The 23501-nt window shown below is 46.3% G+C and overlaps 1 protein-coding gene across 2 annotated transcripts in view; it reads left to right on the top strand.

Moving 5' to 3' along the window:
• LOC140729769 (uncharacterized) overlaps nucleotides 1-22576 on the top strand; it is a 70997-nt gene extending 48421 nt beyond the window's left edge. For both annotated transcript variants that reach the window (XM_073049965.1, XM_073049964.1), the window contains 4 exons: nucleotides 10882-11105; nucleotides 18371-18537; nucleotides 20326-20411; nucleotides 21461-22576. In XM_073049965.1, the coding sequence (XP_072906066.1) occupies nucleotides 10882-11105; nucleotides 18371-18537; nucleotides 20326-20411; nucleotides 21461-21595 (612 nt within the window). In that variant the 3' untranslated portion in view covers nucleotides 21596-22576. The remainder of the gene's footprint in view (nucleotides 1-10881; nucleotides 11106-18370; nucleotides 18538-20325; nucleotides 20412-21460) is intronic.
• The last annotated feature ends 925 nt before the right edge of the window (nucleotides 22577-23501 follow it).

Below are 23501 nucleotides of genomic sequence, written 5' to 3'. Positions count from 1 at the left end.
GGCATTTGATAAGGTACCCCATGTGAGGCTTGAGAAAGTAAGGAGGCATCGGATCCAAGGGAACATTGCTTTGTAGAACCAGAACTGGCTTTCCCACAGAAAGCAAAGTATGGTTGTAGACAGGTCATATTCTGCATGGAGGTCAGTGACCAGTGGTGTCCCTCAGGGATCTGTTCTGGGACCCTTACTCTTCGTTATTTTTATAACTGACCTGGATGAGGAAGTGGAAGGATGGGTTAGTAAGTTCGCTGATGACACAAAGGTTGGGGGTGCTGTGGATAGTGTGGAGGGCTGTCAGAGGTTACAGTGGGACATTGATAGGATGCAAAACTGGGCTGAGAAGTGGCAAATGGAGTTCAACCCAGATAAGTGTGAAGTGCTTCATTTTGGTAGGTCAAATATGATGTTAGAATATAGTATTGATGGTAAGTTAGGAGCTGAGAGGTAATGTTACAGCTATATCAGACCCCACTTGGAGTACTGTGCTCAGTTCTAGTCACCTCATTACAGGAAGGATGTGGAAAATATTGAAAAGGTGCAGAGCAGATTTACAAGCATGTTACCTGGATTGGGGAGCATGCCTTATGAGAATAGGTTGAGTGAGATTGGCCTTTTCTCCTTGGAGTGGTGGAGGATGAGAGGTGACCTGATAGACGTGTATAAGATGATGAGAAGCATTGATCGTGTGGATAGTCAGAGGCTTTTTCCCAGGGCTGAAATGGCTAATGTGACGGCACAGTTTCAAGGTGCTTGGAAGTAGGTACGGAGGGGATGTCAGGGGTAAGTTTTTTACGCAGAGAATGGTGAATGCACGGAATAGGCTGCCAGCGACGCTGGTGGAGGCGGATACGATAGGGTCTTTTAAGAGACTCCTGGACAGGTATATGGAGCTAAGAAAAATAGAGGGCTATGGGTAACCCTAGGTAATTTCTAAAGTAAGTACATGTTTGGCACAACATTGTGGGCCGAAGGGCCTGTATTGTGCTGCAGGTTTTCTATGATTCTAGCCATGACCAATCTCTTCCATGATTCTGGCCATGACCAAGCACTTCATCATAGGAGATAGTCCACAGAGGTGATATCGCTGGGTGATTTTAATTGAGACAGCTCACCCTGCTCATTTCTCCTATGTCTCAAGAATAAAGATATAGGTTGGCCAACCTCTCACTCTAACTCAGGCCCTCTCATCCTGGTAACATCCTTGTACCATGAGTGACCTTGTTGATGTCTAAATAGATGACATCCGCTGTCCTATACTCATTTAACTCTTTGGTTACCTCTTCAGAAAACTCTAAAACTTTCAAACTTACAACCTCCCACACACAAAGCCATACTGGTTTTTGCTAATTAAACTCTGTCTATCCCAATGCCAGTAGATCCTGTCCCTCAGAATTCTCTCTTGTAACCTCCCTATTACTGATGCCTTTTTGTTGCTACCCTTCTTAAACAAATGAACAACATCAGCCACCTTCCAGTCTTTGAAACTTCACCTATGGCTAATGACGAAGCAAATATCTCCAGAAATTCCTCCACAATCCCTTCTCTAGCCTCTCACAAAGTTCAAGGATGCATGCAGTGAGGTCCTGTAGATTTATCCATCTCAGTGTGCTGTAAAATTGCAAATATCTCCTCCCTCATAATATGAATGTCCTCCAAAACATCTATACTTGTTACTCTTATCTGGTGAGCAATCATGATTTTCTCCAGAGTAAACACTGAGAATATTTGTTAAAGTTCAAAATTCAAAGTAAATTTACTATCAAAGCAGGTGGCCCTGCTGATCTCTAAGGGGGCATGCTGCCTCCCAAGCTACTCTTTTTATATAGTTATAGAACTTCTTAACCTATCTCATACTCTCTCTTTGTTCTCTTGATTTCCTTCTTAAGAGTATTGCTAATAATTGTGTAGTCATCAATGGATTCACTCATTCCCCATCTCCTAAACTTCTTCCACTTTCTTTTCTTAACTACAGCCTCAATATTTTTCATCAACCAGCGTTCTTAAACTTCCCAGGTTCACCCTTCACCCTAACAGGAACACACTGCTACCCTGCTCCTCTACACCTGCTACTTATTTATTTAGAGAAACATCACTGGACACACCCTTCTGGTCCAATGAGCCCTGCACCACCCAGCAGCTCATCTATTTAACCCTAGCCTAATTGTAGGACAATTTACAATGACCAACTAACCTACTACCCAGTTCGTCTTTGGATTGTGGGAGGAAACCCACAGGAAAATGGGAAGGAATGTACAAACTTGATTATGAATGGTGGCAGAGTAGAATTCTGAGTTGTAATAGTGTCAAATTAACCATACGCAACTGAGATGCCCCAAAGAGTGCTATCACACCTTTGAAAGCCTCCCACACCATTCATACCTTTCCCTTTAAACAGGTTCTCCCAATAAATCCCTGATGGATCCTGTCTAGTCCCCACCCCCCAAATTAGCTCTGGTCCTGTTTAGGTCCCTAACCTGTGAACCTGTCCTATCTTTTCCATCATGATCTTAAATCTAACAGAATTATAGAATACTGGAGCTGAAGTCTCCCCTGACTGCCACTTCAGTTGCCATCCCAGCAACACCTGTAATGAACCCTCGAGTGTATTGACTTGTGTGTTCTTCATGCTGGATGTTGGAGTCTTGGGATACTCAGAGCAAAGTTCATCCAGCTGCAGCTTCTTAAGAACCATGTTAGGGATCTGGAGCAGCAGCTGGACGACCTTCGGCTTATTAACGCAATAGAAAGGAAGGACATTAGCCTGGAGGATGTGGAGTCGCTATGGGTAGAGCTGCATAACACTAAGGAGCAGAAAACGCTGGTGGGAGTTGTGTACAGGCCACCTAACAGTAGTAGTGAGGTTGGGGATGGCATTAAGCAGGAAATCAGAAATGCGTGCAATAAAGGAACAGTAGTTATAATGGGTGACTTCAATCTACATATAGATTGGGTGAACCAAATTGGTAAGGGTGCTGAGGAAGAGAATTTCTTGGAATGTATGCGGGATGGTTTTCTGAACCAACATGTCGAGGAATCAACTAGAGAGCAGGCCATTCTAGATTGGGCATTGAGCAATGAGGAAGGGTTAGTTAGCAATCTTGTCATACGAGGCCTCTTGGGTAAGAGTGACCATAATATGGTGGAATTCTTCATTAAGATGAAGAGTGACATAGTTAATTCAGAACAAAGGTTCTGAACTTAAAGAAGGGTAACTTTGAAGGTATGAGACGTGAATTAGCTAAGATAGACTGGCAAATGATACTTAAAGGTTTGACGGTGGATATGCATTGGCAAGCATTTAAAGATCGCATGGATGAACTACAACAATTGTTCATCCCAGTTTGGCAAAAGAATAAATCAGGGAAGGTAGTGCACCCGTAGCTGACAAGGGAAATTAGGGATAGTATCAAGTCCAAAGAAGAAACATATAAATTAGCAAAAAAGAGCGGCACACCTGAGGACTGGGAGAAATTCAGAGACCAGCAGAGGAGGACAAAGGGCTTAATTAGGAAAGGGAAAAAAGATTATGAGAGAAAGCTGGCAGGGAACATAAAAACTGACTGTAAAAGCTTTTATAGATATGTGAAAAGAAAAAGATTGGTCAAGACAAATGTAGGTCTTTTACAGTCAGAAACAGGTGAATTGATCATAGGGAACAAAGACATGGCAGACCAACTGAATAACTACTTTGGTTCTGTCTTCACTAAGGAGGACATAAATAATCTTCCAGAAATAGTAAGGGACCGAGGGTCTAGTGAGATGGAGGAACTGAGGGAAATACATGTTAGTAGGGAAGTGGTGTTAGGTAAATTGAAGGGATTAAAGGCAGATAAATCCCCAGGGCCAGATGGTTTGCATCCCAGAGTGCTTAAGGAAGTAGCCCAAGAAATAGTGGCTGCATTAGTGATAATTTTTCAAAACTCTAGATTCTGGATTAGTTCCTGAGGATTGGAGGGTGGCTAATATAATCCCACTTTTTAAAAAAGGAGGGAGAGAGAAACCGGGGAATTATAGACTGGTTAGTCTGACATCGGTGGTGGGGAAAATGCTAGAGTCGGTTATCAAAGATGTGATAACAGCACATTTGGAAAGAGGTGAAATTATCGGACAAAGTCAGCATAGATTTGTGAAAGGAAAATCATGTCTGATGAATCTTATAGAATTTTTTGAAGATGTAACTAGTAGAGTGGATAGGGGAGAACCAGTGGATGTGGTATATTTAGATTTTCAAAAGGTTTTTGACAAGGTCCCACACAGGAGATTAGTGTGCAAACTTAAAGCACACGGTATTGAGGGTATGGTATTGATGTGGATAGAGAATTGGTTGGCAGACAGGAAGCAAAGAGTGGGAGTAAACGGGACCTTTTCAGAATGGCAGGGAGTGACTAGTGGGGTACCGCAAGGCTCAGTGCAGGGAGCACTATATATCATATATATTAATGATTTAGACGAGGGAATTAAATGCAGCATCTCCAGGTTTGCGGATGACACAAAGCTGGGTGGCGGTGTTAGCTGTGAGGAGGATGCTAAGAGGATGCAGGGTGACTTGGATAGGTTAGGTGAGTGGGCAAATTCATGGCAGATGCAATTTAATGTGGATAAATGTGAGGTTATCCACTTTGGTTGCAAGAACAGGAAAACAGATTATTATCTGAACAGTGGCCGATTAGGAAAAGGGGAGATGCAATGAGACCTGGGTGTTATTGTACACCAGTCATTGAAAGTGGGCATGCAGGTACAGCAGGCGGTGAAAAAGGCAAATGGTATATTGGCATTCATAGCAAAAGGATTTGAGTACAGGAGCAGGGAGGTTCTACTGCAGTTGTACAAGGCCTTGGTGAGACCGCAGCTAGAATATTGTGTGCAGTTTTGGTCCCCTAATCTGAAGAAAGACATTCTTGCCATAGAGGGAGTATAGAGAAGGTTCACCAGATTGATTCCTGGGATGGCAGGACTTTCATATGAAGAAAGACGGGATCGACTAGGCTTATACTCACTGGAATTTAGAAGATTGAGGGGGGATCTTATTGAAACGTATAAAATTCTAAAGGGATTGGACAGGCTAGATGCAGGAAGATTGTTTCCGATGTTGGGGAAGTCCAGAACGAGGGGTCACAGTTTAAGGATAAAGGGGAAGCCTTTTAGGACCGAGATGAGGAAAAACATTTTCACACAGAGAGTGGTGAATCTGTGGAATTCTCTGCCACAGGAAACTGTTGAGGCCGGTTCATTGGCTATATTTAAGAAGAAGTTAGATATGGCCCTTGTGGCTAAAGGGATCGGGGGTATGGAGAGAAAGCAGGTACAGGGTTCTGAGTTGGATGATCAGCCATGATCATACTGAATGGCAGTTCAGGCTCAAAGGGCCGAATGGCCTACTCCTGCACCTATTTTCTATGTTTCTATGTTATATGGGAGAGTGAATAGATAGGGAGCAGTCACCCCTAAGATGCAGGAAGCAAATAGCTGGGTGACGTCAGGAGAAATGGAAATGTTAGTGCAGAGCACCCTGTAGACATTCCCCTCAATAGTAAGTATACTGTTGTGGATATGTGGTGGGGGATGACCTCCCAGGGGCATGCTACAGAGACTGGGTCACTGGCACTGAGCATGCGTCTGTGGTGCAGAAGGAAAGAGAGAGAAGAGCGGAGCGGTCGTGATAGGGGACTCAATAGTGAGGGGAACAGTCTGTGGATGTGAATGGGACACCCAAATGGTTTGTTGCCTCCCTGGTGCCAGGGTCAGGGATGTCTTGGATCGTGTCCACAGCATTTTGGAGGGGGAGGGAGAGAAGCCAGATGTCTTGGTACATATTGGTCCAGTGACATAGGAAGGAAAAGCAAAGAGGTCCTGAAAAGAGAATATAGAGAGCTAGGTAGGAAGCTAAGAAGCAGGACCTCCAGGGTTGTAATTTCTGGCTTGCTACCTGTGCCACGCAACAGAAACAGAATGATATGGCAGATAAATGTGTGGCCGAGAAGCTGGTGCAGGGGGGAGGGCTTCAGATTCATGGATCATTGGGATCTTTTCTGGGGAAGGTATGATCTGTACAAAAGTGACGGGTTGCACCTGAACTGAAGGGAAACCAATATTTTCATAGGCAGGTATGTTAGAGCAATTGGGGAGGGTTGAAACTAATTTGGCATGGGGATGGGAACAGCATGCAGTCAGACTGTCGGGAAGGGCAGGCAGATAATAAGACATAATTGCAGCCAGCAGGGCATTAGGGATGCAGAATCAAAAAGGGTAGTAAATACAGTACTCAAAGTGTTATATCTCAATGCACGGAGTATAAGAACTAAGGTGGATGATCTTGTTACACTACAACAGATTGCCAGGTATGATGTTGTGGCCATCACTGAGTTGTGGCTGAAGGATGGTTGTAGTTGGGAGCTGAATGTCCAAGGTTACACATTGTATCGGAGGGATAGGAAGGTAGGCAGAGGGGGTGGTGTAGCACTACTGGTAAAGAATGGCATTAAATCAGTAGAAAGATGTGAGATAGGATTGGCAGATGAATCCTTGTGGGTTGAGATAAGAAACTGCAAGGGTAAAAGGACCCTGATGGCAGTTATATACAGTACTCCCAGCAGGGAGGTGGACCACAGATTACAATGGAAATAGAAAAGGTGTGTCGAAAGGGCAATGTTATGATAATTGTGGGAGATTTCAACATGCAGGTTGATTGGGAAAATCTGGTTGGTAATGGATCTCAGGAGAGTGAGTTTGTTGAATGCCTGCAAGATGGCTTTTTAGAGCAGTTTGTCATTGCGTCTACTAGGGGATCAGCTATACTGGATTGGGTGTTATGTAATGAACTGGAGGTGATCAGGGAGCTTAATGTAATCAAACCCTATGACTGAGTTCAACTTGAAATTTGAGAGGGAGACAGTAAAGTCTGATGTAGCAGTATTTCAGTGGGGTTAGGGAAATTACAGTGGTATGAGAGAAGAGTTGGCCAAAGTATATTGGAAGGAGCTGCTGGCAGGGATGACAGCAGAGCAGCAATGGTGTGAGTTTCTGGGAAAAATGAGGGTGCAAGATATATGTATTTCAAAAATGAAGAAATATTCAAATGATAAATAGTACAACCGTGGCTGCCAAGAGAAGTCAAAGTCAATGTAAAAGCAAAAGAGGGCACACAACAAACAAAAACTGGCGGGAAAACAAAGAATTGGGAAGCTTTTAAAAACCTACAGAGAGAAACTAGAAGATTCATTAGGAGGGAAAGGTTGAAATATGAAAGTAAGCTAGCAAGCAATATCAAAGTGGATAGTAAAAGCTTTTTCATGAATGTAAAAAATAAAAGAGAGATGAGGGTGGATATAGGGCTGCAAAAAAATGAGGCCAAAGAAATAATAACAGGGAACAAGGAGATGGCAGATGAACTAAATGAGTATTTTGCATCAGTCTTCATTGTGGGAGACACTAGGAGTGTGCCAGATGTTGAAGGATCTGAGGGAAGAGAAGTGGGTGTAGTTACTATTACAAGGGAGAAGGTGCTCAAAAGCTGAAAGACCTAAGGGTACATAGGTCACCCAGACCAGATGAACTGCATCCTAGACTTCTGAAAAAGGTAACGGTAGAGATTGTGGAGGCTTCACTAATGAACTTTCAAAAATCTTTGGACTCTGGCATGTTTCTTGAGGACTGGAAAATTGCAAATGTCATTCCACTCTTTAAGAAAGGAAGGAGGCCGCAGAAAGGAAATCATAGATCTGTTAGCCTGACCTCAGTGGTTGGGAAGATGTTGGAGTCAATTGTTAAGGATGAGGTTATGGAGTACTTGGTGACACAGGACAAGATAGGACAAAACCAGTATGGTTTCCTTAAGGGAAAATCTTGCCTGACGAACCTGTTCGGATTCTTTGAGGAGATTACAATTTGGATAGTAGTAGGCAGCCGTCGATCCCAGGGGATCATGGGTTTGTGCCTCTGGTGGACTGTGTCCTCTCCAGGGTGCAAGCCTGGGCGGGAAGATTTCTTTTTCTTTTTACAATATTTTTATTTAGAAGAAAAAAACAAGATTTACAGAGTGCAACACATAGATACATCTCAACATAACTTGTGTACATTCATATATTGTAATAAAATTGATCAAAATGTTATAGCATAACACATAAAGGTATACATCTCTGTAATCAAAAATTTAAAGATAGGTCATACATCATAAAAGAAATTTTTTATATAAAAAAAAGTCAACCCCCTACCAACTACTAAAGAAAAAAGCTGATGGGTGACAATGGATAGTTAGAAAAAAAAACCATATTCACTTAAGAAGAGAAGATGAAAATATACTTACAAGTCTGTGCACTGTTAAACTTTATAAAGTGGAAAAGTAATTTAGGAAAGGTCCCCAAATATCATAAAAAGTTTGTTTCGAATTTAAGACTGAGCAGCGGATCTTCTCTAAATTTAAATAAGACATAATATCACGTAGCCATTGAAGATGTGTAGGAGGGGTAGACTCCTTCCATTTAAGCAAGATTGCTCTTCTTGCTAAAAGAGAGGTAAAAACTAAAACCTGTAGGTTAGGAGTATTTAAAGTTATATCTCCATTTGCAATAATACCAAACAAGGCAGTAAGGGGATTTGGGTCAAATTGGACCCTAAAAAGTTGTGAGAAGGTATGAAATACTTCCTGCCAAAACTTTTCAATTGTAGGGCAAAAGGGAAGATTTGAAGAATCAGTTGTTGTCCATGCAGCAGCTTCCCCTCTCCATGTCACTGATGTAGTCCAAGGGAAGGGAAAGTGCTGATACATCTTGGCACCAGTTTAATTGCAGAGGTTGCTAGAGTGAAGTTGTAAACAACATCAAACTGCCTTAGGGACCCCGGCTCCAGATTTCTTCCTCTGAGTTTACTCCTGAAGCCTTTCCCATGGGTGAGAATGGCTGCAAGGCAGCAGAGGTTTAAATTTTCCTTCTAAGCGGGCTGCTGTCCAAGCTGCTACGCCCCAACTGCCCGAAGCACCAGTGGTCCACCTTTGCCCCTTTTCTTGTCTGTAGAAACATTTCCGCTGGGTCTAGTAGCTCAGCCACATGTGAAGGCCAAGAGTTGGACTTGGTTGTCAGAGGCTGTTAGAGTTGCAAGCCATTTGGAGCACTTTATAGATAGTGGGAGCTTTTCCCCACTATCACCCCCAGCTATGACAACCTTAGGAACCACAGGTAGGATAGAGAAAGGGGATGTAGTGGATGTTGTATATTTGGATTTTCAGAAGGCCTTTGACAAGGTACCGCATGTGTTTGCTTACCAAGTTAAGAGCCCATGATATTACAGGAAAGTTACTGGCATTGTTAGAGCATTGGCTGATTGGCAGGAGATAGTGAGTGGGAATAAAATGATCCTTTTCTGGTTGGCTGCCAGTGACTAGTGGTGTTCCGCAGGGGTTGGTTTTGGGACCAGTTCTTTTTATGCTGTATATCAATGATTTAGATGATAGAATCAATGCCTTTGTTGCTAAGTTTGCAAATGGTACAAAAATTGGTGGAGGGGCAGTAGTGTTGAGGAAACAGGAAGGCTGCAAAAGGACTTAGACAGATTAGGAGAATGGGCAAGGAAGCGGCAAATGAAATACAATGTTGGAAAATTCATGGCCATGCACTTTGGTAACCGAAATAAACATGCAGACTGTTTTCTAAATAGGGAGAAAATCCAACAACCTGAGATACAAAGGGACTCGGGAGTCCTTGTGCAGAACACCCAAAAGGTTAACTTGAGGTTGAGTCGGTGGTGAGGAAGGCAAATACATTATTAGTATTCACTTCAAGATGTCTAGAATATAAGAGCAGAGATGTGATGCTGAGGCTTTATAAGACAATAGTGAGGCCTCACCTTGAGTACTGTGAACAGTTTTGGGCTCATCTCAGAAAAGATTTTGTGGCATTGGAGAGGGTCCAGAGGAGGTTCACAAGGATGATTCCAGGAACGAAAGGGTTATCATACGAGGAACATTTGATGGCTCTTAGTCTGTACTCACTGAAACCTTTCAAATATTCAAAGGCCTAGACTGAGTAGATGTGGAAAGGATGTTTCCCATGGTGGAGGAGTCTAGGACAAGAGGCATAGCCTTAGGATAAAGAGGCCTCTTTTTAAAACAAAGATGCGGAGAAAATTCTTTAGCTAGAGGGTGGTGAATTTGTGGAATTTGTTACCATAGGCAGCTGTGGAGGCCAGGTCATTGGGTGTATTTAAGGCAGAGCTTGATAGGTTCTTGATTGTACAAGGCATCAAAGGTTACAGGGAGAAGGCTGGGGAGTAGGGCTAAGGAGGAGAAACAAGGATCAGCCATGATTGAATGGCAGAGGAGACTCGATGAGTCAAATGGCCTAATTCTACTCTTACATCTTATGGTCTATTAACTCAGGGAACATTTCCTGGACACATTACACAAATTCCACTCTGTCCAGGCCCCTAACACTCTGAGTGGCCTGGTCAATGCTGGGGAAATTAATATCTCCCACCAATATAACCCTGTTATTCTTACAACTATGAGGGGAAGATTTTCCCACACAAAGAGTGGTGGCTGTACGAAATGAGGAAGTGGTAGAAGTGAATACAGTTACAGCATTTGATAGACATTTGGATAGGTACATGGATAGGAAGGTTTAGAGGGATATGGACCTAATGCTGGCAGCTGGGAATGGCTTAGAGGGTAATATTGGTCAGCATGGATGTGTTGGGACAATTGGCCTTTTTCTGTGCTGTATGACTTACTGATTGCAATGAAGAGAAGGTATGAGGGACTGAGGTTCAGGTGGCGTGAGCAGAGATAACAGAACCCTGGTGATCGGTGAAGGGCTGGTGTTCTGGCATGGATCCCAAATCTCAGGAGATGCTGAACATCTGGGCTTTACCTTGGTGTGTTTTGCTGGACAGGTGATCACACAGTACATCCCATCACACCGACTCTTGGCTGCGGTGAACATCGGTGATGATTCGGAAGACTGGGTTTACTCTGCATGGGATACCCAGCAGGCACCATCAGCCGCCTCCTCACAGAGATGGGATCTGAGGGAGGACGAGAGGGATTCAGGTCATGTGGACAACATCGCCCACCCCTCTGTGACTGGGTGTACAGAACACCAGGACTCACAGAAAAGGTACAATGAGCGGGACACTGGGGAAGCATAACAGAGTGAGATCCAGAGTGGACAACATCGCCCACCCCTCTGTGACTGGGTGTACAGAACACCAGGACTCACAGAAAAGGTACAATGAGCGGGACACTGGGGAAGCATAACAGAGTGAGATCCAGAGTGGACAACATCGCCCACCCCTCTGTAACTGGGTGTACAGAACACCAGGACTCACAGAAAAGGTACAATGAGCGGGACACTGGGGAAGCATAACAGAGTGAGATCCCGAGTGGACAACATCGCCCACCCCTCTGTGACTGGGTGTACAGAACACCAGGACTCACAGAACAGGTACAATGAGCGGGACACTGGGGAAGCATAACAGAGTGAGATCCAGAGTGGACAACATCGCCCACCCCTCTGTAACTGGGTGTACAGAACACCAGGACTCACAGAACAGGTACAATGAGCGGGACACTGGGGAAGCATAACAGAGTGAGATCCCGAGTGGACAACATCGCCCACCCCTCTGTGACTGGGTGTACAGAACACCAGGACTCACAGAACAGGTACAATGAGCGGGACACTGGGGAAGCATAACAGAGTGAGATCCAGAGTGGACAACATCGCCCACCCCTCTGTGACTGGGTGTACAGAACACCAGGACTCACAGAACAGGTACAATGAGCGGGACACTGGGGAAGCATAACAGAGTGAGATCCAGAGTGGACAACATCGCCCACCCCTCTGTGACTGGGTGTACAGAACACCAGGACTCACAGAAAAGGTACAATGAGCGGGACACTGGGGAAGCATAACAGAGTGAGATCCAGAGTGGACAACATCGCCCACCCCTCTGTGACTGGGTGTACAGAACACCAGGACTCACAGAAAAGGTACAATGAGCGGGACACTGGGGAAGCATAACAGAGTGAGATCCAGAGTGGACAACATCGCCCACCCCTCTGTAACTAGGTGTACAGAACACCAGGACTCACAGAAAAGGTACAATGAGCGGGACACTGGGGAAGCATAACAGAGTGAGATCCAGAGTGGACAACATCGCCCACCCCTCTGTGACTGGGTGTACAGAACACCAGGACTCACAGAAAAGGTACAATGAGCGGGACACTGGGGAAGCATAACAGAGTGAGATCCAGAGTGGACAACATCGCCCACCCCCTCTGTGACTGGGTGTACAGAACACCAGGACTCACAGAAAAGGTACCACTGAGCGGGACCCTGGGGAGCATAACAGAGTGAGATCCCGAGTGGACCAACATCGCCACCCCTCTGTGACTGGGTGTACAGAACACAGGACTCACAGAAAAGGTACAATGAGCGGGACACTGGGAAGCATAACAGAGTGAGATCCCGAGTGGACAACATCGCCCACCCCTCTGTGACTGGGTGTACAGAACACCAGGACTCACAGAAAAGGTACAATGAGCGGGACACTGGGGAAGCATAACAGAGTGAGATCCAGAGTGGACAACATCGCCCACCCCTCTGTGACTGGGTGTACAGAACACCAGGACTCACAGAAAAGGTACAATGAGCGGGACACTGGGAAGCATAACAGAGTGAGATCCCGAGTGGACAACATCGCCCACCCCTCTGTGACTGGGTGTACAGAACACCAGGACTCACAGAACAGGTACAATGAGCGGGACACTGGGGAAGCATAACAGAGTGAGATCCAGAGTGGACAACATCGCCCACCCCTCTGTGACTGGGTGTACAGAACACCAGGACTCACAGAACAGGTACAATGAGCGGGACACTGGGGAAGCATAACAGAGTGAGATCCAGAGTGGACAACATCGCCCACCCCCCTCTGTCGACTGGGTGTACAGAACACCAGGACTCACAGAACAGGTACAATGAGCGGGACACTGGGGAAGCATAACAGAGTGAGATCCAGAGTGGACAACATCGCCCACCCCCTCTGTGACTGGGTGTACAGAACACCAGGACTCACAGAACAGGTACAATGAGCGGGACACTGGGGAAGCATAACAGAGTGAGATCCCGAGTGGACAACATCGCCCACCCCTCTGTAACTGGGTGTACAGAACACCAGGACTCACAGAACAGAGTGAGATCCCGAGGTGCAGCAGTTTTATCATCAAGAACTTAGTTACACTGACATACACTCAGTGGCCACTTTATTAGGTACACCAATACACCTGCTCATAATACAAGTAGCCAATCATGGCAGCAACTCAATATATTAAAGTATGCAGACATGGTCGAGAGGTTCAGTTGTTCAGGTCAAACATCAGAATGGGGAAGAAATGTGAATAAAGTGAATGGTTGTTGATGCAAAACAGGGTGGTTTGCATATCTCAGAAATTGCTGATCTCCTCGGATTTCCTGGACAAGTTTCTAGAGTTTACAGAGAATGGACTGAAAACAAAGGAAACATCCAGTGAGTGGTATTTCTGTGGGTGAAAATGCCTTGTTAATGAGAGAGGTCAGAGGAGAATGGACAGACCGGTTCAAGCTGACAGGAAGGTGACAGTAACTCAAAATACACCCAAAATGCTGGTGGAACACAGCAGGCCAGGCAGCATCTATAGGAAGAAGCACTGTCGACGTTTCGTGCCGAGACCCTTCGTCAGGACTAACTGAAAGAAAAGACAGTAAGAGATTGAAAGTAGGAGGGGGAGGGGGAAATGCGAAATGATACGGGAAGACCGGAGGGGGTGGGGTGAAGCTGAGAGCTGGAAAGGTGATTGGCGAAAGTGATACAGAGCTGGAGAAGGGAAAGGATCATGGGACGGGAGGCCTAGGGAGAAAGAAAGGGGGAGGGAGATGGAGAACAGGCAGAGTGATGGGCAGAGAGAGAACAAAAAGGGGAAGGGGAAAATAAATAAATCAGGGATGGGGTAAGAAGGGGAGGAGGGGCATTAACGGAAGTTAGATAAGTCAATGTACATGCCATCAGGTTGGAAGCTACCCCAGCCAGTATATAAGGTGTTGTTCCTCCAACCTGAGTGTGGCTTCATCTTGACAGTAGGGCAGGCCATGAATTGGACATATCAGAATGGGAATGGGACGTGGAATTAAAACGTGTGGCCACTGGGAGATCCTGCTTTCTCTGGCGGACAGAGCGTAGGTGTTCAGCGAAACGGTCTCCCAGTCTGTGTTGGGTCTCACCAATATATAAAAAGCCACACCGGAAGCACCGGACCTGATTTATTTATTCCCCCCTCCTTTCTTTTTCTCTCTCTGCCCATCACTCTTTGCCTGTTCTCTATCTCCCTCCCCCTTTCTTTCTCCCTAGGCCTCCTGTCCCATGATCCTTTCCCTTCTCCAGCTCTGTATCCCTTTTGCCAATCATCTTTTCCAGCTCTTAGCTTCACCCCACCCCTCCTGTCTTCTCTTATCATTTCACATTTTCCCCTCCCCCTCCTACTTTCAAATCTCTTACTATCTTTCCTTTCAGTAGTCCTGACGAAGGGTCTCGGCGCCGAAATGTCGACAGTGCTTCTGCCTATAGACGCTGCCTGACCTGCTGTGTTCCTCCAGCATTTTGTGTGTGTTGCTTGAATTTCCAGCATCTGCTGATTTCCTTGTAGTAACTCAAAATAACCACACATTACTGCAGAGGTGAGCAGAAGAGTATCTATGAATGCACAACACATCAACTTTGAAATGGATCTTCCAGTCAAGATGGTGCATGCATACAATGCTCATTTGGTCAACATTTCTGGATAGATCATGAAACTATTTTTCACTTCTTTCATGTCTTTCACATTTGTTTCTCGTCTTGAATGTGATTCTGGAACTACTGGAGCTCGTGGTTTTGCTGTTTGGAGATCGTTTGGGTACTTCAGTGCTCTACAGTCTCCAAGATTCCAGGAGGCAGAGTCAGCGTGAGTGAACCTCGTGGTGAGAAGGCTGCAGGATGGGGTACAGGTAGATGTTTGGCTCCATTTCGCCGATTAAAACTCCCATTGTTCACCGATTGAAGAGACGATGGAGATTGAAACCTCAAAGCGAGTGCAGAGGGTGATCGATTGCTCTGTACTGGAGAGGGAAGAGCCTGTCATTGCAGGCCCAGAGAGTATTGTCCAGATTTTTTCTGCATTTTGGATTTGGACTTCGGACAAAAGATCAATTTTCAGTCTTACAGTTTTTATATTTTATGTTTTATTGCCTGATCTTCTCATTTTCTTTTTGTGCGGAGGAGGGATTTGGGGGGGGGGGGGTCGATGTGCCCGATCCATTTTGTTCGTATTTTTGTGAGGCAAGAGGGATTTGGGGTCAATGTGTCTGTTCTGTTTTTGTTAGTCTCTTTGTGGGGGAGGGGGGATTTGGGAGTCCGAGGTGCCTGATCCATTTTGCTTGGTTTTTGTTTGTGAAGGTGGATTTGCCGGTTGATGTGCCTGTTCCATTTTTATTTTGTTTTTGTGGGGAGGGGGATGTGGGGGTAATAATCGTGCTGCCTTTCTTTTCTTTCTTGCTTTCACAGCTACCTGGAAAATTAAAGAATTTCAGAGTTGTATAAATGAGCCTTTTGAACTTTACAATGGGCTACACTAGCAGATCATGCAGATGCACATATTGCAGGAGGTAGCCAATAAACTAGCCATTGACTATAATCTGTACAACACAGAAACACCTTGTAGAGTTACCTAGTGTTCAAATCATAATCTAACAATAATCCCACTGCCCTGCTCTCCCATTCTAACCCTGTGTCAATCCCCACACTAATCCCACTGTCCCACTCTTCTCATTCTAACCCTGTGTCAGTCCCCACACTAATCCCACTGTCCCACTCTCTCATTTCTAACCCTGTGTCAGTCCCCACACTAATCCCACTGTCCCACTCTCTCATTCTAACCCTGTGTCAGTCTCCACACTAATCCCACTGTCCCACTCTCTCCCCACAGGCCCTGTCAGTCTCCACACTAATCCCACTGTTCCACTCTCTCATTCTAACCCTGTGTCAGTCCCCACACTAATCCCACTGTCCCACTGTCCCCCCACAGCCCTGTGTCAGTCCCACACTAATCCCACTGTCCCACTCTCTCCCCACAGCCCTGTGTCAGTCCCACACTAATCCCACTGTCCCACTCTCTCCCCACAGCCCTGTGTCAGTCCCCACACTAATCCCACTGTCCCACTCTCTCCCAACAGCCCTGTGTCAGTCTCCACACTAATCCCACTGTCCCACTCTCTCCACACAGCCCTGTGTCAATCCCACACTAATCCCACTGTCCCACTCTCTCCCCAAAGCCCTGTGTCAGTCCCACACTAATCCCACTGTCCCACTCTCTCCCAACAGCCCTGTGTCAGTCTCCACACTAATCCACTGTCCCACTCTCTCCACACAGCCCTGTGTCAATCCCACACTAAGCCCACTGTCCCACTCTCTCCCAACAGCCCTGTGTCAGTCCCCACACTAATCCCACTGTCCCACTCTCTCCCCACAGCCCTGTGTCAGTCCCACACTAATCCCACTGTCCCACTCTCTCCCCACAGCCCTGTGTCAATCCCACACTAATCCCACTGGTCCCACTCTCTCCACAGCCCCGTGTCAGTCCCCACACTAATCCCACTGTCCCACTCTCTCCACAGCCCTGTGTCAGTCCCCACACTAATCCCACTGTCCCACTCTCTCTCCCCACAGCCCTGTGTCAGTCCCCACACTAATCCCACTGTCCCACTCTCTCCCCCACAGCCCTGTGTCAGTTCCCAAACTAATCCCACTGTCCCACTCTCTCCCCACAGCCCTGTGTCAGTCCCCAAACTAATCCCACTGTCCCACTCTCCCCACAGTCCTGTGTCAGTCCCCAAACTAATCCCACTGTCCCACTCTCTCCCCACAGCCCTGTGTCAGTCCCCAAACTAATCCCACTGTCCCACTCTCTCTCCCCACAGCCCTGTGTCAGTCCCCACACTAATCCCACTGTCCCACTCTCTCCACAGCCCGTGTCAGTCCCCACACTAATCCCACTGTCCCACTCTCTCCACAGCCCTGTGTCAGTTCCCAAACTAATCCCACTGTCCACTCTCTCCCCACAGCCCTGTGTCAATCCCACACTAATCCCACTGTCCCACTCAAACCACTCAGGCTCCATCTTGGGTACTAGCCTACAAAGTACCCAGGACATCTTCAAGGAGCAGTGTCTCAGAAAGGCAGTGTTCATTATTAAGGTCCCCCAGCACCCAGGGCATGCCCTTTTCTCACTGTTATCATCAGGTAGGAGGTACAGAAGCCTGAAGGCACACACTCAGCAACTCAGGAACAGTTTCTTCCCCCTCTGCCATCTGATTCCTAAATGGACATTGAACCTGTGGACACTACCTCACTTTAAAAAATATATTATTTCTGTTTTTATGATTTTTAATCAATTCAATACATGTATACTGTAATTGATTCACTTATTTTATTATTTATTTTATTTTTTACATATTGCATTGAACTGCTGCTGCTAAGTTAACAAATTTCACAAGGTATTACCAGTGACAATAAACCTGATTCTGATTCTGTTGGGGAGGGCTTTACCTGTGATGGACTGGCTGTATTCACTACTTCTGTAAAATTGATAAAATAGGCCAAAGTCAGCATAGTTTCTTTCAGAGAAAATATTGCTTGGGAAATCTGTTGGAATTCTTTGAGGAAAATAACATGTGGGATAGACAAAAGAGAGTCAGCGGATGTTTAGTTGGATTTCGGAAGGCCTTTGACAAGGTGCCATTCCTGACAAACATCAGACGTTCTGCAGATGCTGGGAAATCCAAAGCAACAGACACAAAATGCTGGAGAAACTCAGCAGGTCAGGCAGCATTTGTAGAAATACAGTTGACATTTTGGGTCAAGTCCATTCATCAGGAAGGGAAAGGAAGGGGGAAAATGCTGGGATGAAAAGATGGGGGAGGGTCCCGTAACTCAGTAGCCATGTTATGCAGAAGAACGTCTCTGAACTCACATGTTGAACCTTGAAGTGGACAGGCTGCAGCAGCAGAAGACCACGAACACACACTCAGTGGCCACTGAGGATATACTCTGGTTCCAGGACAGATCCTGTGATATGTAAACGCCAAGAAATTTAAAGTAACTGACCCTCTTCTCCACTCCTGATTTCCTGATGGGGACTGGATCATGGGCCTCCAGCTTCTCATTCCTGTAGTTGATAATCTGCTTTTTGGTTTTGCTGAAGTCGAGTGAGAGGTTGTTGTGACACCACTCAGATTTACTCCCATTTGCCCACCCTTAGTCTCTATTCCTCTCGTGTCCTATCGTGTCCCTGAACAGGTTCTCTTCTCCACCCCAGGGACAGAAGTGTTTCTGCTTGGATTCGCTCTGTGGCTGAGCGACCTGAATCAAATGGCTCCAGCCTCTCGGAGTGGAGCTGCCTGTGGTCCCGAGCCTCAGTCGATTCTAATGTCAGGAGCTACGTCCCCTCCAGCCTCCGGTCGCTGCCTCCGGACTCCCTGCCAGGTGAGGCTGCTTGTTTCCCCACACAGTGTGAGCACCCTGTCGCTCTGAGAACTGGCTGTGGCAAGCTCAATCAGTTTGGATAGATCCCAGATGCCCCAGTCCAGGGATTCATGGTTGATCCCAGATTGCGATCAGCCACTGCCAGTTGACTGACTGGTGTCTTGGAGTTGGGGCAGAATGCAGTAAACGAATGGGGAGGGGGACTGGCAAGGCTGTTATGGAGTCATTAGGTTTGGGTGGAAGGCTGGGGGAAGGGCTGTGCAGCTTGCTATAACCACCCACCCCCTCAAACATCAGGGCAGAGTGCTGGATGAGGTAGGCAACTCCCTTGCACAGTATACAGGCTGTACTGCATAAAACCCCTGAGATGCCCCCTATACTTTCCCAATCACCTTCAGATGATGCCTTCTCGTATTAGCCGTTGTGGCTGTCCACTCAATCTAAACCTCTTATCATCTTGTGCAGAGAATCTTGAACAGCACAGTACAGTACAGCCCCTTTGGCCCCTGATATTGTGCCGACCTCCACCACTATCCATCTTTTTTCCTACAGAACCTATAACCCATCATCCATGTGCCTATCCAGGAGTCTTATAAATGCCCAGCACCCCTGCAGCATGTTCCATGCACCCACCACTCTCTGTGCAAATTAAAAACTATCTCTGACATCTTCTATACGTTATTCATTGAGCTGCATCACCCAACAATTCCTGATTTAACTCTTGCCTAATCGTGAGACAAAGTACAATGATCAATTAACCTACAAACCTGTACATCTGTGGACTGCGGGAGGAAACCAGAGCACTCTGAGGAAACCCACACAGTCTCAGGGAGAACGTAGAAACTCCTTTCAGTCGGCGGTGGGAATTGAATCTGGGCTGCTAGTGAAGTGCTGTGTTAACTACTACGCTACTGCGCCACCCCTTTATATTAGCCATTCTGCCCCGGGAGAAAGCTCTGCCTATCCACTCGATCTATGCCTTTTCTCCACTGTAAAACTCTTTCATCCTCCTTCACTTCAAAGAGAAAATTCCTAGCTTGCTTATAGGTTGTGAAACAATCCCTGGACAAGCTGGAGGGATAGTGGGTGAAAGGAGTGATAGGTGAACAGGAGCAGCTGTTTGGGGACAAATGGCTTAATTTTGCTCCGATGTATTATGGTCTAAGGGGGTCACCAGGGAAAGAGTGGGTCCACTCAGACAATGAGGAAGCCTGTACCTGGTGCCAGACACTGGTTAATGTCCTTAGCTCACATCGGTATACCCCACGGATATGGGAGATGGTGAGATCAGGGAGGGGTTTGCTGGCATTCTTGGGTATGTCATAATGAAGAAGGAGATGGTGCTGGGTGAACTGAATAACATTAAGGTGGATAAATCCCCAGGGTCTGATGGGATCGGATCATCCTGGGATACTGAGGGAGGCAAGCGAAGAGATTGATAGATGGCAGGAGGTGGAATCTGGAGGAACAATCAATCTGCTGGAGGAACTCAGCATGTCGAGCAGCATCCCTGTAGGGCAGGAAGGTGTGTGAAGGAATTGTTAATGTTTCTGTTGAAAGTTTGGACTCAAAGTGTACACAGCACAATTTTTAGATTTTTGATTAGTCGGGGCATGGAGATTTACGGGGTAACAGCAGGAGACCAGGGCTGAGAGGGAAATGGATCAGCCACGATGAAATGATGGAGCAGACTCGATGGGCCAAATGGCCTAATTATGCTCCGATATCTTATGGCCATCTCACAGGCTGAGTCACTAACCACTCCTAACTCAGCCTTACTTCTTCCAGCTCTAACCACACCGGCTTCACCCAGCCCACCGTCAGCGACCCCAACACCCCGACTGTCCACGGATGCAGAAAGACCAGAATCAGTGGTGAGGGCCAAACTCAGAGTGTAAGATGACAGGGTGGCACTGAGAGAGGGGTGTACAGGTGTGTCAGTGTGTGCGTGTTGAGCTGCGTCTGTGTGAGTGTGTGTGGACTGGTGTGTCCGTTGTGGACAGATGTGTGTGTGGACAGGTGTATCCATGTGGGTGTGTGTGTACATTGTGGACAGATGAGTGTGTGTACATGTGTGTCTGTGAGGGTGAGTGCAGACAGGTGTGTTGGTGAGGATGTGTAGACAGATGTTTCTGTGTGACTGTGTCGACTGGTGTGTCTGTGGGTGTGTGTGTGTACAGGTTTTTATTGGCAGGTATATATGTCTGGGTGTGTGGACAACTGTATCCATGTGAGTGTGTGTGTACAGGTGTATCCAACATGGACAGATGTGTTTGAGTGGGTGTGTGTAGACAGGTGTGTTTGAGGGGGCGTGTGTGTACAAGTGTGTACGAGTGAGCGTGGGTTCACAGATGTATCTGTGTGCGTGTGTGGACAGGTGTGTCTGGGTGTGTGTTGTCTGTGGGTGTGTATGGACAGGTGTATCTGTGTGAGTGTGTGTGAACAGCTGTGTGTGTGTGGGTTTGTGTGGACTGGTGTGACTGTGTGGGTGTGGGTGGACTGGTGTGTCTGTAAGGGTGTGAGGACAAGTATGTGTGTGTGTGAACAATTGTGTCTGTGAGGGTGAGTGTAGACAGATGTGTCGGTGAGGATGTGTGAACAGGTGTGTTTGTACTGGTGTGTACGAGAGGGCGTGAGTGTATGAGTGGGTGGGGGTTCACAGGTGTGTGTGGACAGGTGTGTCTGTGAGTGTTTGTGTGGACAGGTGTGTCTGTGAGTGTTTGTGTGGACAGGTGTATCCATGTGATTATGTGTGAACTGGTGTGTCTGTGGGTGTGCATGGACAAGTGTATCTGTGTGATTGTGTGAGGACAGGTGTGTTCATTGTGGATGTGTGTGTATATTTGGACAGCTGTGTGTGCGGGGGCACGATTCGGGTCCATGTGTCTGCACCGTGTACTCACGTGTGTGTTGTTACATACAGGTCTGTGCATTACAGTTGGCAAGGATCCGATCACTGACAGGACGGATGACCGAGAGGAACGCACGGCCAAGGTTTGGCCTGAGGTTTATGAGCCACCCACCCATCACCACCGACTTTCGCCACAGCAGGAGATGAAGAAGCCCATGGGCACTGAGGATTGGGGGTGTGGGGAGCTTATTCAGCCCATCGATCTGCCCGCTCATGCCATGAGGTTCACACCAGTGCATTCCTCACTGTCTCCATGTTTCTCTCTAAGTGTGGCTGGTGAACTCCTGGATGTAGCACTGTATGAAGGGCTTCACTGACCCAGCTGGGGTGCAGTTAAAACATAGAACACAGTACAGGCCCTTCAGCCCATGATGTTATGCCGACCTTTGAACCTACTCCAAGACCAATCTAACCTTTCCTTTTCACATAACCCTCCATTTTCCTATCATCCATGTGACCATCTAAGAGTCTTTTAGAAGTCCCTAGTATATGTGCCTCAACCACCATTCCTGGCAGTGCATCCCACCAATCTCTGTGTAAAAAGTTCACTTCTTACATCCCTCTTCTACTTTCCTCCAATCATTATACCCTCTGGTATTTGCCATTTCTGCCCAGGAAAAGGTCTCTGACTATTCGCTCAATCTATGCTTCTTATCATCTGTACACCTCTATCAGGTCAGTTCTCATCCTCCTTAACTCCAAAGAGAAAAGCCCCAGCTTGGTCAACCTTTCTTCTTAAGACATACTCTCCAATCCATGCAGCATCCTGGTAAATTCCCTCTGCACCCTTGCTAAAGCTTCCACACCCTTGCTATAATGAGATGGCCAGAATGGAACTTCTCCCAGTTGTTCACATTCCCGTGCCTCACATCTGATTGAGTCCCAGATAGGACTTCAGTCTCCTACTCCCTCCCCCAGCCTTACCTTTCCTAGGTCTAGGTTGGCCAGCTTGATTTGTTTGTTGTCCACATTCACCCTCCCACTCTCTGCTCTTGCCCTTCCTTTGCATTTTCTGATAACTTCACCTCTGATGGTCCCTGATCGTTTTTCCCTCTGCACGGATGCTGCCTGGTCTTCTGAGTATGTTTAGACATTTATGTGATAAATAAATGAATCTGCATCAGCGTATCTAAAGCATCTTGTGTCAATGAACAACTCTGGTCTCCTGCAGAGAGACAGCTCATAGATGAGAGTTCCCTGAACAAAAAAGAAGTTTGGGCAGGGATCATCGGCTTGTTTTGTTACCACAGTGACAGGGTTAGGGTTAGTCACTCTCTTTTCACCTGTAATAACCTGTAAAAACTCTCAAAATTACTGAAGATGATTTGGAATTTGAGTTTCCTGTTGTAAACCTTGTGGACAGGTTTGCTAGAGTTGCTGGTGAGGATTTAAACTAATTTTGATGGGAACCGGATTGATGGGGCTGAGGATGGGGCAGTTTGTATACAAGTAGATGCATTGTGTAGTGAGACTGTCAGGAAGGATTGACAGATGATAGGGCAAAATTGCAGTCAGTGGGATTAGTTGCAGTGTAAGAGGGGGCAAAATCACAATGGGTAATGAATACAGGACTGAAGGTGCTATATTTGAATGCAGGCAGTTATACGAAATAAAGTAGATGAACTTGTAATGTAGCAGTTACAGATTGGCACGTATGACATTGTGGACATCACTGAGACGTGGCTGAAAGAAGATCACAGTTGGGAGCTTAATATCCAAGAAGTACATTACATTGAAAGGACAGGCAGGTAGGCAGAGGTGGTGGATGGCTCTGTTAATAAAAAAAAATGAAATCAAATCCTTACTAAAAGGTGACATGGGATCAAAAGATGTAGAATCCTTGTGGGTAGAATTAAGAAACTGCAAGGGTAAAAAGACCCTGATGGAGTATATACATGCTCCTGAGCAGTAGCCAGGATGTAGGATATAAATTTCAATAGGGAAATAGAAAAGGCATGTAATAAGGGGGATGTTACGATAGTCATGGGGGATTCAATATGCAGGAGGGTTGGGAAAATCAGGTTGGTGCTGATTTTGGATCCCGAAGGAGAGA

This window comes from Hemitrygon akajei, chromosome 6 (genome assembly GCF_048418815.1).
Source record: "Hemitrygon akajei chromosome 6, sHemAka1.3, whole genome shotgun sequence".
Classification (NCBI taxonomy): Eukaryota; Metazoa; Chordata; class Chondrichthyes; order Myliobatiformes; family Dasyatidae; genus Hemitrygon; species Hemitrygon akajei.
The sequence above is the reverse complement of the archived record's forward strand: the minus strand, read 5'-3'. Positions and strand labels throughout refer to the sequence as shown.